Source organism: Grampus griseus (assembly GCF_964374135.1).
Source record: "Grampus griseus genome assembly, chromosome: 3".
Lineage (NCBI taxonomy): Eukaryota > Metazoa > Chordata > Mammalia > Artiodactyla > Delphinidae > Grampus > Grampus griseus.
This window is the reverse complement of record NC_139019.1, coordinates 126,218,924-126,235,491: the sequence shown is the minus strand read 5'-3', so window position 1 is coordinate 126,235,491 and position 16,568 is coordinate 126,218,924. Positions and strand designations below refer to the sequence as shown.

General features: G+C 38.6%; 1 protein-coding gene across 1 annotated transcript in view; it reads left to right on the top strand.

The window, feature by feature from the left end:
• DCTN4 (dynactin subunit 4) overlaps positions 1 to 16,568 on the top strand; it is a 31,790-nt gene that overhangs the window by 11,673 nt on the left and 3,549 nt on the right. Inside the window, exons 5-12 of the mRNA XM_082651011.1 lie at positions 1,531 to 1,638; positions 3,232 to 3,305; positions 3,539 to 3,651; positions 3,972 to 4,081; positions 9,126 to 9,199; positions 11,868 to 11,922; positions 12,949 to 13,056; positions 15,355 to 15,452. Of these exons, the coding sequence (XP_082507137.1) occupies positions 1,531 to 1,638; positions 3,232 to 3,305; positions 3,539 to 3,651; positions 3,972 to 4,081; positions 9,126 to 9,199; positions 11,868 to 11,922; positions 12,949 to 13,056; positions 15,355 to 15,452 (740 nt within the window). The remainder of the gene's footprint in view (positions 1 to 1,530; positions 1,639 to 3,231; positions 3,306 to 3,538; positions 3,652 to 3,971; positions 4,082 to 9,125; positions 9,200 to 11,867; positions 11,923 to 12,948; positions 13,057 to 15,354; positions 15,453 to 16,568) is intronic.

Below are 16,568 nucleotides of genomic sequence, written 5' to 3'. Positions count from 1 at the left end.
TACTGAAAATATCTTGGATGGGAGTGTATGGAATTTGACCTTTTCACATATACTATTGTTAGTGTAAATTAGTACAGATTTATCGGTCTCTCAGCAGTATCTACTTCCTGGACTCTGACCTACGGAAATACTTGTACTTATGCACAAAAATATGTATATTCATTTATCAAACACTTACCAAGCATGTGCTGCATACTGTGTGTCAGGGGTTGTGCTAAACAATAGGAATACATGGTCCTTACCCTCAAAGAGCTTAAGTCTAACGGGAAAACAAAAATCAATTAAATAATCCCCAGCTAAAGGAAAAACTCAAGGTAATATGAAGGAGGAGAAATTGTGCATGTGGGCATTTTTAGGGGGAATTTCAATTAGGTAGGTCCACATCTGAGGATTGCGCTAGGATCTGAGGATGACAGGCAGAGAAGGGAAAGAATTCAGGGCGGAGGAACAGCATAGGCAGAGAGCTTGTAAGTGGAAGGAGCAAAGCAAGTTATAGACAAGAGGCAAGTGTGCCAGAGTAGAGCATAGCAGTAGGTGAATGGAGAAAAGGATTTGGGGTCAGACTGCAGAACCATGTGGACCAAGTTAAGGAGTCTAAGAAGCCTTTAAAGCAAAAGAGCTGACAGAATCAGGTTAGCATTTCTAAAAAATAATTACTGCTGAATTGAGAGGACAAGAGTGGGTACCAGGAGACCATTTAAGTGCTCTCAGAGCAAATGGTTAAATACCTTTAGGACATTTGTACCGTTTAATAAGATGCAGCCTTTAAAAAGAATGAGGTAAAAATCTATTTGTACTGAATGGAAAGTTCATGGCACTTACAGTGAAAAAGTTTTAAAATAGTAAGTTTTTTCCCCTTATATGAAAAATAAAAAGAGCTGTATTTATTTTACACATATAAAAGCGATATGTCTATACATGCATTTTTTAATGTATGCAGGATATAATATCATACCCGTGTCTGTAAGTGTGTAAGAAAGATATCTAAACTCTAATGATGGATACCCGTGGGGAGGGGAAGGGTGGACTTGGGCGTGAGAGATAAAAGAGAAGTTTCACTTTTTATTCTTTATGTTTCTATATTGTTTGAACTTTTCACAGTTATATATTGCTTTTATGATTAAAATATATTTTTAAATGAAAATACGTGATGGAGAGTGGGAGAAAATAAAGTATGAAATGTCACATCCTTGGAAATAGGCGGTCCTCTGGTCATGCAGAGAAAATAGGAGCAGTTGTGAGGGGAAGTAAGCAATGAAGTTAAAGAGCAGTGAAAAGAGAACATGAAATTTTCAAGCCTTTTCATTGCTCATTTCTTCCTGTTGTTGAACTTGAAGGTTCCATTTCAATTCTGAAAATAGATCATGTAATGAAGACAAATTCTCTTTGAAGAAGAGGGCAAACTTGCCCACCTTAATAATTATTTGTCTTGTCTATTCATTATATGTCTAGTCAGTGGAGTTGATTAATTTTGTAAGTTTCTTGTTAGCTTTTTCGTGAAACGAATACTGAGTCTTTGATTTCTTACAGATGAACAAACTGATTGAATATTACCAGCAGCTTGCTCAGAAGGAGAAGGTTGAACGAGATCGCAAGAAACTGGCACGGCGTAGAAACTATATGCCTTTGGCTTTTTCGGTGAGAAATTGGTACAAAAAGGAGTTTGCAATTCATGGATCGAGACCGGTGTGGCATAAGAACAGGGAACATTTCAGAAAGTGGCCATTGTCCCTAGATTCCTGAACGATGGCTAGCAGAAGAAGGTTCCTCAGCTGATAGGTGTCTAAGTCCAGCGGTTATGCTTTTGCCATATCATTAGTTCTGTTTGAGTTCTTTGAGTTTTAAGTACATTTGTGTTTCTTTCTCCATCACACCCCTTTCTCTTCTGATTATTCCTAAAGCGGCTACTGTTTAGTTTTGTAGGCACCCACATTTACAGCTTTTGGATATTACAGAAAGACAGGAGAATATGGGCGAGTGGTAGGTTTTATCCATATTACCTATGTAGCCCACCCACCTTTAGCATCCTGGTAGTAGTGGTTTCCCAGCTTTAGTTACCATAATTTTTTGGCCCCTTCCAATATTTCTCCAGTATAAAAAACCCTGACTTTTACATAGAGCATTTTTTGTGGTTAAGTAAGTAGTGATATATGCAGGTGTAATTTTTGATAGGAATTATTTACAAAAGTCATTCTCTACTCATTTGTAAACTACCAATTAGAAGCAAGAAATTAGGATTTGGAGCTTTTGCTATTGTCCCCCAAGTTTTATTTGCTCTCACAGAACAGTTTATTTTCTGTGTGTTTGCTTGGAGCCAAGCAGGTTGGCATTTAATAAATAATGTTTATTGAATAGCAATGATGTGTCAAGCTCTGTGCTAAGCACTTTATACATATTATTTTGTTTAATCCTCACAACAATCCTGTGTAGTAGGTGGTATATCCCCATTTTACACTGAAGGGAATGAGACCTGTAAAGGTTAATTAACTTCTTGTACTACCTCTGCATGAGAATTAGTTAAGGCATTAAAACCCTAAGAATTGGTAAGGTTCATATAAAAATATCTAGTTTAGAATTTAATAAAACATTAAAACTTGCAAAGCATCCATATTTGCCAGAGACTTTTATGAAGTCTCGGTGAATTTTTTGAACAATTCAGTGGTATAATCAGCATATGCACTAGTGTATTTAGGAGAGGAATTTAAATTAAATGTGTTATTCTGCCAACTTTCCCATATAACCTGCCTGCTGTATGAGTTTGCTTCTGTCTTATGCTGCATTTTTTTGTCTCTGTTGCAACCTGCTGCTATTTTGGGGCCTACAGCAACATACTATTCATGTAGTGGTAAGTTCTCTTTTATGATTCTTGCTAACCCTGAAGAAGTTAGCAGATGATCACTGGTGTTCCAAGAAGACGTTCATCGTGTGTCTTAGATACTCCACAGAGTTCTGGCCTAAGCCATAGCTTAGATATTCTTAGATTATCACATTTTGCTCATTTTCACTGCATTAATGTAGTTTCAATCTCCATGTTTGGTGCTTTTGTTATTATTTTAAGAGTAAGATGATGTGGGGCTACAATTACTCTCTTTAAAAGAAGCTTTAAAATTAGCTTTTTTTTTTGGCTTATTTCCCTGAGCTTCTCATGCTGTCCCTCCCCAAATTCTTTATTTTGATACACAGGATATTTAAAAGTAGAATTTCTAATAGGAATTTCTGAACTCTGTTTAGGACAAATATGGTCTTGGAACCAGGCTTCAGCGACCACGAGCTGGTACAACCATCAGTACCCTTGCTGGACTTTCGTAAGTTTGGACGTTAAATGGCTTTGAGGGAAAAAGCTGATATCAAAATGAACATTGAAGGAATGTGGTTTTAAAGTTAATAACAGTTGCCAATGGGGAAGAAGATACTCATACTTAGGAAAAACCTGAACAGAAAGAATATTCTACAGTAGAGGAATACTTCAATTATTGATATCATGGACTTTGAAGATATTCAGGTGGACCCTTGAGAAATGATGGCTTTTATCTTTTAGCCTTAAAGAAGGAGAGGACCAGAAAGAGATAAAGGTTGAGCCAGCTCAGGCTGTAGATGAAGTGGAACCTCTACCTGAAGACTATTATACAAGACCAGTAAATTTAACAGAGGGTAATTTTATACATGATTCTGCTTTGTTTCTATTTTACATCTAATTCTGTTTTTGTTACTTATATGCCTTGTGATTTGAGGTTTATTTTTTTTGATTTGAGATTTTTAATAGCATAGTTGTTAGTACTAAAATGAGTCATGTAGAAAATAAGATAGCTGTAATCATTTGAAGAACTTTAAAACATCTGTCAAATTTCTATATTGTAGTTTTTGAAGAGCACTGTTCACAAAGGCAGTGTTATTTTGTGTAATTATCTCATATACGTCTGATTTTGAGCAAGTCACTGTAAACCAAGCTTGGTTTCTGCCTTTCATGCTAGTGACCACCCTTCAGCAGCGCCTCTTACAGCCTGACTTCCAGCCAATCTGTGCTTCACAGCTCTATCCTCGTCACAAGCATCTTCTGATCAAACGGTCCCTGCGCTGCCGAGTAAGTATTCCTTTCTGTAGAGTTGTCATTTGTGTAAGAGAAAAGCAAAAATAAACACGATTGGCCTCTGGTCAGTATCAAAACCTCTGGAATGTAGTAAATGTAGAAAATGCTTGTAGATAACGTTCCAGTGTCCAGGCACTATTTTAAAACTTTCAAGATAAACTTAATCCCCCTAACTCAGTGAGGTAGGTACTGTTGTTACCCTTGTTACAGATGTGGAAGCTGGGGTATTTGAAGGTTAAGTTCATACTGCTAATCCCTAAAAGAATAGTGAAAGAATATAAAGCTTTTAGGCCAGTAGAGAGGGGAACAAAAGGACTAATAAAAAAAAATCAATTTAAAAGAAAGCAAGAAAGAAGAAAAATCAGCAAAAGCCTCTGGGAATCTATGAAACTAACAGCAGGGTTTCTTCAATAAATAAAAGAAACATTGTAAAAGAAAACAAAGTATGGGAAAAAATGGAAAGGAAACCTTTGCGATCAGTACGATCCAACAGAACTTTTCTGTGGTGATGGAAATGTTCTTTATCTGCATAGTCCAGCATGTTAGCCCCTAGTCACCTGTGGCTACTGAGAACTTGAAATATGGTAGTGCAGCTGAGGGCCTGAATCTTTCTAAGATGAAATTCATTTAAATAATCACATGTGACTAGTAGCTCCTGTTATCAAATAACACAGCATTAGATTAGAAGAGGCCTATCAACCAAACGCAGTGTATAGACTTTAATTCCTGATTCAAACACAGCATAGAAAGATAGAAAGAAAGGGACCAGGGGAGGAGCGAGGGAGGAAAGAAAAATGTGTGAAACCTTTGGGGAAATTTAAATACTGACTGGATTTTTTAATGCTATTAAAAGAATTATTCATTTTTTTAGGGATAATAATGGTATTATTATTTTTTTAAAGTATCTTTATCTTTTAGAGCTGCATACCAAAATGTTTAAGGATGAAATGACATGATGTCCGATATTTGTTGCAAAATAGTCAGGCATAGGGAGTGGGTAAGAGTCTAGGTGAAACAAGATTGGCCATTGTCGCTAACACATTGCTAATTGTTGAAGTTGGGTGGCTGGTACCAAGAGATTTATAATACTACTCTGTATTTTTGCATATGTTAAAAAATTTCTATATTGAAAAACCTTTTTAGAAAGGAAGGGGCTTCCCTGGTGGCACAGTGGTTGAGAATCCGCCTGCTAGTGCAGGGGACACGGGTTCGAGCCATGGTCCGGGAATATCCCACATGCCGCGGAGCACCTAAGCCCGTGCGCCACAACTATTGAGCCTGCGCTCTAGAGCCCATGAGCCACAACTACTGAAGCCTGCAGGCCTAGGGCCCATGCTCCGCCACAAGAGAAGCCACCGCAATGAGAAGCCCGCTCGCCACAACTAGAGAAAAGCCTGCGCGCAGCAACGAATACCCAAGGTAGCCAAAAATAAATAAATAAATTTATTTAAAAAAAAAAAAGAAAGGAAAAGCCCACTTTAAATATAAAGACACATATAGATTAAAAGTAAATAGAGAAATCCAAAAATGGGCAGAAGACCTAAATAGACATTTCTCCAAAGAAGACATACAGATGGCCAAGAGGCACATGAAAAGCTGGTCAACATCACTAGTCATTAGAGAAATGCAAATCAAAGCTACAATGAGGTATCACCTCACACCAGTTAGAATGGGCATCATCAGAAAATCTACAAACAACAAATGCTGGAGAGGCTGTGGAGAAAGGGGAACCCTCTTGCACTGTTGGTGGGAATATAAATTGATACAGCCACTATGGAGAACAGTAAGGAAGTTCCTTAAAAAACTAAAAATAGAATTACCGTATGATCCAGCAATCCCACTACCGGGCATATACCCAGAGAAAACCATAATTCAAAAAGACACATGCAGCCCAATGTTCATTGCAGCACTATTTACATTAGCCAGGTCATGGAAGCAACCTAAATGCCCATCAACAGGAGAATGGATAAAGAAGTTGTGGTACATATATACAGTGGAATATTACTCAGCCACAAAAAGGAAGGAAATTGGGTCGTTTGTGGAGACGTGGATGGATCTAGAGACTGTCATACAGAGTGAAGTATGTCAGAAAGAGAAAAACAAATGTCATATATTAACGCATGTATGTGGAACCTAGAAAAATGGTACAGATGAACTGGTTTGCAGGGCGGAAGTTGAGACACAGATGTAGAGGACAAACGTATGGACACCAAGGGGGAAAGCTGCAGGGGTGGGGGGAATGGTGGTGTGATAAATTGGGTGATTGGGATTGACATGTGTACACTGACGTGTATAAAATTGATGACTAATAAGAACCTGCTGTATAAAAAAGTAAAATTCAAAAATTAAAAAAAAAGTAAATGGAGAAAAATATACCATGTCAATACTAATTGAAAGGAAGCAAGAGTAGCCATATTAATTTCAGACAGAACAGACTTCAAAGTAAGGACAGTTATGAGGGATAAAGAAGGGTATTACATAACGGTAAAGGGGTCAGTTCTCCAAGAAGATGTAACAATTCTTAATGTGTATGTGCTGAACAATAGAGTGTCAAGCTGTGTGAGGCAAAACCTGATAGAACTGCAGGAGAAATAGATGAGTCCACCATCGTAGTTGGAGTCTTCAACACCTGCCTCTCAGAAGTGGACAGATTCAGCAGGCAAAAAATCAGTTTCGTATTGACCCATTGATCTCACTTCTAGGAGTCTACCCTGAAGGTACACCTCTACAAACCAAAATATATAGAGGTTAGGGTATATCCACACAATGAGTACCAAAAACCTATAAAACAGAACGTACTAATGTGGGATGTATTTTTAAATGCAAAAAGCAGGGTGTGCAGCAGGTACATAACTTTTTGTATAAGAAAAGAGGGAAAATAAATATATATATAAACATAAAATTATTTGTGTATGTTAGATTAATAGACTGTTGGAACAGAATAGAGAAAGCAGAAACAGACTCATGCATGTGAGGAAACTTGATTTTACTAAATATGGCCTTGCAGGTCCCTGGGGAAAGAATACTATTGAAATTTTGCTAGGTCAAATGATTCTATGAAAAAAACATAAAATTGGGTCTCTAACTCATACCATACACAAAAGTCAATTTCAGGAGCATTGGAAACTTTAAAGAGTAAATATGATGACCAGTATGTCTAGAAGGAAATATGGGAGAATATTCTTTATGGCTTCTACTTAAGGGAGTAGTCCGAAAATAAGACAAACCATAAAGGAAAAGTTATATATTTGACACATTAAAAGTAAAATTTAGGGCTTCCCTTGTGGTGCGGTGGTTGGGAGTCCGCCTGCCGATGCAGGGGGTGCGGGTTCGTGCCCCGGTCCGGGAAGATCCCACATGCCGCAGAGCGGCTGGGCCCGTGAGCTGTGGCCGCTGAGCCTGCACGTCTGGAGCCTGTGCTCCGCAACGGGAGAGGCCACAACAGTGAGAGGCCCGCGTACCGCATTAAAAAAAAAAAAAAAAAAATCAAAAAACCTTTAAAAAAAAAATAAAATGTATACCCCCATTCCAAAGAAAACCCATATCGAAATGAAAAGGTAGCCCATAGACTGAGAAAAGTAATTTGTAAGGTATATAATTGACAAAGAATTAGTATCCAAAATATGTAAAGAAGCATAGCAAATCAGTAAGGAAAAGATACCCAGTATAAAAATAACAAGTGGTACTAACTTGCAATTTATGGCAGAGGAAATCCCAATACCCAATAAATAGGAAAGATACGCGAACATGTACAGTAATCAGGGAAATGTACATTAAAACTACAGTGAGAAACCATTTCATAATCATCAGATTGGCAAAAGTTAGCAGTTTGGCAATATCCATCAAAATAATAAACGCATGCATTCACTTTTAGGAAATTATCCTACAGATACATTTATACGTGTGGGAAGTGATTTGCATACAAGATTACTCATTGCTGCATTATTTGTAGTAGCAAAATCATGGAAACATTTATCAATTTGGGTCTGGTTACATAAGTTATGGAAATCATTACAGTAGGACACAGAGGTACATCTGTGTGTGCTGGTATGTCATTCCAAGATCGATTCAGTGAAAAAGGCAGAAGAATATAAAATGTTCTCTTTTGTGTTATTGTGAAAAAGAAAGGTGATGTATGTGTATACTTCTATGTGCATCAGCTATCTGTGAGAAAACACATGAGAAGCTTGTTGGCTCTGGGGAGAGGAACAGTGGGACGGGTAACTGGTATCTTTACACTGTTTCTTTTTTATACCATTAAAAAAATGTTTTAACTGGATGCATGTGGAACCCATTGAAGAAAGTAACCAAGTAATTGTTACTGTATTTTAAAGCATGAGATCTGGAATCACACCACTTGGATTTAAATCCCAGCTCCAACTCTTACTGGCTCTGTGAAGTTTACACAGATTATATACCTTTCCTGTGTCCCATTTTTATCATCTGTGACATAGGGACAATAATAATTATAGTACCTACACCTACCTCGTAAAGTTGATGTGATGTTTAAATTCACTTAAACCAAGAATGCATATGTTTTAGGCTAGTAGAAAGGAAATTTAAAAGGACTAATAATAATATAAAAGAAAACAAGGAAGGGACTTCCCTGGCGGTCAGGTCGTTAAGACTCCACATTTCCACTGCAAGGGGCACGGGTTCAATCCCTGGTCAGGGAACTAAGATCCCGCATGCCTCAAGGCACGGGCAAAAAAACAAACAAAACAAAACAAGGAAGAGGAAAACTCAGAAAAAATCCACATCGTTCATGCTTAATAAGAAGTCTGTGTTATTATTTCAGTAGTTTTGAAGCACTACAAGGTTATTAATATTTGATAGTGTGGTTGCTTATTTCCAGAAGTCCAAAACATCTTTTGTATATTTTGGTTATGGGTAGTATACACTCTATTTCAAAACATCTGTGATCTTGCAGCAAAATAAAACCAAACTGTAGTAAATGCTATGCTTCTGGATTTGGCAGGTCTCTGGATCAGCAGAGTGTGTTCCTGTTTTCCTCTGATACATATTTTTTTCTTTTTAGAAATGTGAACATAATCTGAGCAAGCCAGAATTTAATCCAACATCTATCAAATTCAAAATCCAGCTGGTTGCTGTGTGAGTATTTGGGATTGGTGTTTTGGGTTACTGTTTTTTTTGTTTTTTCACTGTGACATGTGCTTACTCTTGGCTTAAAAAAGGAAAGAGAAACTACTTCAGAATAATCTTGCTGTTTTGTTCCTGTTTTGGTTTTGAAATACATACCAGGAAGTTGAAAGCAGATTTACAGACACAGAATCCAGGGTGTTATATCAGGGCACGTGATAGTATGGTCTGTGGCAATGTGGTATGTTGCTGGTTGGAGAGTCACTAGTCATTCATCACAAATGATAAAGTACCTCCGTTTGGGAATGATCTCTTAAAAAAATTAATAAAATAAAATATAGCAGATGGAAGAATATCCCTGTAACAATGTTCATGCTATTTAACTGTATTCTGATAATGCTTTGTTGAGTGGGATAAAAGTGATTAAATTAGCGTTAACTCACAGAGACTTGTCAGTAGAAGGGAATTTTGTGTGTGAAAATCATCTATCAAACAAGAAAAATTAGGAAACTATTGTCTTGACTTTAGGGTGAGAGAGCCCTTCCCAGTAAGGCAGAAAGCCCAGAAGCCCCTAAGGAAAGTAGCCAGCTTTGACCTTAGCAGAAAGATACGAGTTGTAAAAGCAAAATTGACAACAAAGTCCTGAGACAGTAGAGCAAGAAAGAATATTTGCTACTCCATGATTAATAAAAGTTGAATATCCCTGGAATGGGCTTGTTGGGGGTGGGGGGATGAGGTAGGGCAAAGGATTTGAACATGTAGCTCACAGAAGAGAAATTCCAAATGGCCAGTAAATATATGGAAAGATGCTGAGACTTGATAGGAAAAATGTTAAATAATAAGTAGTATTGAGTGCTCGTGAGCGTGTAGGTAAACATACTTGCATACATTGTTGGTAGACTGAATTGCTAGAGTTTTTTTGGAGAGAGACCTGGAATATCAAGACAAAATGACATAGACCTTTTAAGCTGGTAGTGCTGTCTCAGGAATCTATTCTCTAGAAACAAAGCAATATATAAAGACCAATACATAAAGATGTGTGTTATAACATTTTAAAGGCAAAAAGCTGGAAACAATTTTAATGTCAAACTGATTAACCATTAACAAAAAAAAAATTGATTAAATTGAGATACACTTATGTAGAATATTATGCAACAATTAAAAAGAAATCATTGTCAGTCAAAATGGCAGAGAAGTGCTGGTCTCATGACTTAGGAGGGCCAGATATGGGTTCTGGCACTTACAGAATTTGTCTAAACTGATTTCCCTCATCTCTGAAATGGGCATAACACCAGTCCTACCTCTCTCTTGTGGTTGTTGAGAAGGATCAAATGAGCTATATGTTCACAAATGCTTTGTAACTGTAAATCACCGTACAGTATGTTCTGTTTTCCCAACTATTATTTAATGCATGACTGGTTAGGACTACAAAAATGGCATGAGAAGTGTGGTACGAGCTCCTTTCTTAATTAAGAATTACACTTATTACAGAAATCTTGAATGGCAGGATGTGCTTTGCATCAGTTTCTTAAGATTGCTTTGAAAAAAAGTGCTTTTCTTCTGGCATCATGGCAGAGTCACTGGGGAATCTTAATACATATGTTCTGGTCACACATCAGACCAGCTAAATCCAAATCCTTGATAGTGGGCTCTTGAATTTGTATCAAGTTACTCAGGTAGTCCTGATGACCGTCATGAAAAATACCTAGTCTGAAGTTAAAATACCTTAATGCTAAGATGCACTCCTGCCCCTGCCCACTTGTAGTGTTTCTGCAATAGATTTTGTCTTATGTTAATATATGCACGATAACATTTATGCATGCTTTGTTCCAAGCACTTTTTGCACTATTATTTAATTTATTCTTCACAATAACCTCAAGATAAAGGTACTTTCAATGTTCTCAGTTTATAACCGAGACACAAAGAGGTAAATATCTTGCCCTGCTCTTTACAAAGAAGTATCTCAGTATATAAACACTAAGCTGGAATTTGAACCTGGGTTTTGAGGTTTTGAGTCCAGAACAAGCACATATAAGTACAAAATTCTATTGTCTTATTTAGAGAGGTAGCGTAACATAGTGGTTAAGAGCAAGGGCCCTGCAGCCAGACTGCCTAGATTTGAATGCTGGCCGCTTACCAGCAAGCTACTTCTCCCAAGCCTAGTTTCTTCCTCTTTATGATGGGGATAATAGTAATATCTATTTTACGCAGTTGCAGTGCAGATTACATGAGTTCATATTTGTAACATACTTCAAATGTTACACATAGTAAGTGCTATATAAAAGTGGTTAAGTATGTGGTAGTGTTTTTATACCCCTATAATGTATTATTAAATCAGTCTTGGATCTTGTAACCAGTTGCCTATAGATTTACAGAAATGAATTACTAAAAATCTCAAAAAATATATCTAATACACATATAAGGTAGAGATATCTGCCATGATGCACACACATATATAGGCTCTAAACTAGAGGTATACGTAAGATGTCAGAAAGAATTCATTACCAGTTTGGTTTCATGTCTTAAGTTCTTATCGTAGTGGTATGATTCTTTAAAATTTTCTCTGACATGTTCTACTTAACGTGAAGAAATCGTTTCTTTGCTGCACTGGCTTTAAAAAAAAAGTAACAATTTTAAGAGACTCCAATGACCATTAATACATTTTTTTATTCACGCATAGCAATTATATCCCAGAAGTGAGAATCATGTCAATTCCCAACCTTCGCTACATGAAGGTTAGTACCATGCTTATTTACGGGAAGAGAAAGGATTAATTGATCAAAGATGTGTGCATATGTGTATGTGGTGGCTGTGTGTATTTGACATGGGATGCAATGAGCAAGGGATAAAGAAGAAAGTTTGAAATAATAAAGGGATTGAGATTTTAAGTGTCATTAAGCTGGGATTCTTGATAACAGCATCTTTGAAATATATGCAGAAGGAGCAGTGTGCACATTACATTGAGGTAGAATCATGGTAGGGAAAGAAAGGAGATGTTAGACCCCACAGGCATCTTCAGCTCTCCTCCAGCCAGGAGATTCTCCACCATCTCATGTGTGTGTATGTGTGAGATATCAGGAATCAACTAGATTTCTTCTTTACCACAGCCCCTCTTTTCTTTGAGGCCCTTATCTCCCACACAGACACCACAGTGAATTGCACAGTGTTCTGCAGCAGCGTCTTAGTTCTTTCATGCTGCTCATAAAGACACTTTTATAGTCCCTGTTCATTTTAATTTTTTTTTTTTGCTAATGTAAAGAGCATACCAAACAAGGGCAAATTATGGTTCAAGAAATCTTAAGGTCTTTTACAGTCTTGATGTGCCATTTTTTTCTATGCTAATATATCTGGCTAACCTGTGGCTACCATATTTTATTTATGAGGGCTTCCTTCTTTTTAGCCTTAAGTGGCGACCTGGGTAGGGCAAGAGTTGTAAACTTTAAACAATCACTTAGATAATGTGTATTTCTCAGAATTTCTGCATCTAGTAACTGGCCCTTTCTGTGGGATCTATTCTATTTCCTCAGTGAAATAGCAGCTCCAGAGAGTATGTAGACTAGCCTATAAGTAACAGAATAGGAGTTAGTGAGCCCTTTGAGAATGCAGTGATGTAGAGGCACAGGTGGCTGTTACTGTTCAAGAGTAATGCTGGAGGCGTGGAGGGCGGAGGGGGTGATGATTTTGTGATCTAGGCATCTAGGAAAGTGGACCTAGGTGGCAGCAGTGGAACATATCTGAAAGATGCCTTTCCTTTTCCCCAGGAGAGCCAGGTCCTCCTGACTCTTACGAATCCAGTGGAAAACCTCACCCACGTGACTCTGTTGGAGTACGAGGAGGGGGACCCTGATGATATCAACAGCACTGCTAAGGTAGGAACGCTTTGCCTCATCCTGAGTAACCCTGACTTCTCCTGGAGTGGCTTCATTTGCCCTGGCTTAAAGGACTCCACACTGTCTCATTTTCACATCCAAACAGTCATCAAGTTCTTCTGATTTCACCTCTTGAGTTTTTTTACTTTATCCGCAAGCACACTGCCACTGCCCTTTTAGAAGGTCTCATCATTTCTTACGTGGGCTGTGACAGTAACTTCCTAACTCCCTGTTTTTTCTTCACCCCCACTTCCATGCCAGCCCATCTTCCATCTTGCCATTAGTGTGATCTTTCTAATATCTAACTTTGATCATGGCATGCAACTTGTTTGGTGTCCCTCTGATGTTGGGATGAAGTCCACATTCCTTGGCATAGCTTAAGAGCCCCCTGATGTCCTCACCTCTCTCTTTTCTTCCAGGATGATCTTCCCTGAAACCCCCAAATCTAGCATTCTCGAAATTGTGCATATTAATGGTTGCGATCCAAGCATATCCAATGGGTCATAAACTTTCATGCTTCTAGAGGACTACATATGCTATTCATTTTATCTAGAATTCCTCCTTCCCATCCCCACTCCTCTGACATACATGACCACACCTCTCTTTCTGCCTGATGCATACTCATTTTTCAAGACACAAAGGAAATAACATTTCCTTTTAAAAGCTGATGTGCCTCCACTAGATGCCCTCTGCTTACACAGAGTATACATAGCACTAAATATATATTTTTTAATAGTCTGTTTATTTATTTATTGGCTGTGTTGGGTCTTCCTTGCTGCATGCAGGCTTTCTCTGGTTGCGGCGAGCGGGGGCTACTCTCATTTGCAGTGCGCGGGCTTCTCATTGTGGTGGCTTCTCTTGTTGCGGAGCACGGGTTCTAGGTGCGTGGCTTCAGTAGTTGTGGCTCATGGGCTCAGTAGCTGTGGCGCACGGGCTTTGTTACTCTGCAGCATGTGGGATCTTCCCGGACCAGGGATCGAACCCGTATCCCCTGCATTGGCAGGCAGATTCTTAACCACTGCACCACCAGGGAAGTCCAAGTACTAAATATTAAAATAGGTAATTTTGACTCTCAGTGTTGGTTGAATGAATGAAATGAGGCCTTTCTGCTTTTTGCTACTTCATGACTCATCTAGTACTTGAAATTTTAGAACAAGAACTTTTCTCTATAGACCATCTATTACTGACTCATAATTCAGCATGATACTCATAACAAAAGTTGGTAGAAAGGATGCCTGTTATCTTTAATTAGCTGTTATTCAAGTTATACTTACTAGTAGAGAATTTATCTTTTTTTTTTACTTCTGCTTTTTAATGATTTCATTTACTAGCATCACTTCCAAAGAGAGATGACACTCATCTGTCCTTGCTCCTTTTTAAAATAACACTAATAAGCTGTGCCAGTGAGGATAGAGACAGAAATAAGTGCCTGATGAGTATACCCAGCTTATGGATTTGCCGTTTTTCTCTCCCTTTACAGCTCCCCGGCCACATTTATATCCATAATTAGTAATGTTGTTTACATTGTTATCTGTTAACTTCTAACATAGCGAAGTTGAAGCCTAGTTACAACATAAGGCTAAGTGTAAAGAATGCTTAACTGTTTTTCATGGCCATAAACATACCCAATATCTGCATTTCAGAAAATATGTTGGAACTACTGTTTCACATTATGTTTTTTCTTTTTTAAAAAAAATGAGGGCTTCCCTGGTAGCGCAGTGGTTGAGAGTCCGCCTGCCGATGCAGGGGACGCGGGTTCGCGCCCCGGTCCGGGAAGATCCCACATGCCGCGGAGCGGCTGGGCCCGTGAGCCATGGCCACTGAGCCTGCGCGTCCGGAGCCTGTGCTCCGCAACGGGAGAGGCCACAACAGTGAGAGGCCCGCGTACCGCAAAAAAAAAAAAAAAAAATGAAGAACTGTTTCAGATACACCACAAAGCATAAAGAATAACATAGCAAACACCCATATTCCCCCAGCCCCTTAAGAAATAAAACATTAAAGACACAGTTGAAGCCCTCGCATCCTGCCCACTTAAATTCCCCTTAGCAGCGCCAATGAAGTAAGCACTCACCTGACTTTACCATTCCCTTAAATTTCTTTGTTCTTATACTTTTATCAGAAATGTCCAAACAATATGTTTGTTAAACTTTTTATAAGTGAAATAATGTATGTTTCTTCAAACTTGCTGCTTACTTCTGCATGTCTAGGTCAGGGCAATACTTTTCTGTATTCCACTGAATGAATGTTCTACAACGCACTGATTCCTTCTGAGGCAGCCCTCTTTGTGTTGCTCTCCAGGTGGTGGTGCCTCCCAAAGAGCTTGTTTTAGCCGGCAAGGATGCAGCAGCAGAGTATGATGAGTTGGCAGAACCCCAGGACTTTCAGGATGATCCTGAGTGAGTGATCCTTTTGTGACACACACACACACACACACACGCCACAGTTGGTTGGTACACGAGGCCCACTCACAGATCTCAATTTTCTTATCTGAATTTTTAAAGTAATTTTTTCTTCCTATTTATAAAAAAAATTACTATAGAAATTTGGTGAATATATATTTATTTTTATATATAAAACCATGAAGAAGAAAATAAAATTTCACCACCAGAGATTAGCACCATTAACATTTCCATCATTGGGATCATTCTGTAAGCACAGTTTTTTTAACCTGTTTCCTGTGTTAAAAAATTTTCAAGTGCATGATTGTTCATGGTTGTGGACAGGATATCGTATTCTATCCCCAAAGATTTACCATTGGATTTGTCTACCTGCCCCCCAACCTTTCCATCTTAGAGTAACAGATTTTACTCTCTCATACCTAATAACTGAGAAGTAAAAAACCAAACCTTTCCCAGATGAAGAATACATCAGTCAGGTTCCAGTCTAAAAACAGAAATCACATCAGTTATTTGAACAGAGAGAATTTAATATAAAGATTTGTTAACTGGGTAACTTCAGAGGTTAAGAAGAAATCTGCAGTATCCCAGAGATGGTAATTTTATGAAGCAGTTACCACTCCTAGGGCTGAGGGAACAAAGGGAAATGGTTTAAATGATTCAAATTTAGAAGCTTGAAGGAGGAGCCCCATGGAGCTGAAACTCAGACCTCTGGGAAATGGGAGCAGGGACACTGCCTGACTGGTGCTGGCATCACAGGGTGCCAGAGGAGGGGTGGCATGCTGAAGCTGGTTATGCAGTTGGAAAACCTGGATACTGCCACTTCCTGAGTGAAGAGGCATTGCTAGAGTGCTGCCCACAGGAGCTGCATGCAGACAGGAAGCTCACCGGGAGAACCAGGCCCCTTCTTCCTGCAGGCTTCTGGTCTCCATTAGAGCCCCTAAAGGGAGCCTGGTAAGGAACCAGCCTACCAAGCAGAAATGTGGTTAGCAGAATCCTGTGTCACAAAGCAGGCTACAGAGCTGAAAAGCAATAGCATTTAATACACTGGTGTAGGGAATATTTAAGGTTTTTTAACAGAATGATCAAAAGCTCCTTCCGCAAGATCCCGGAAAG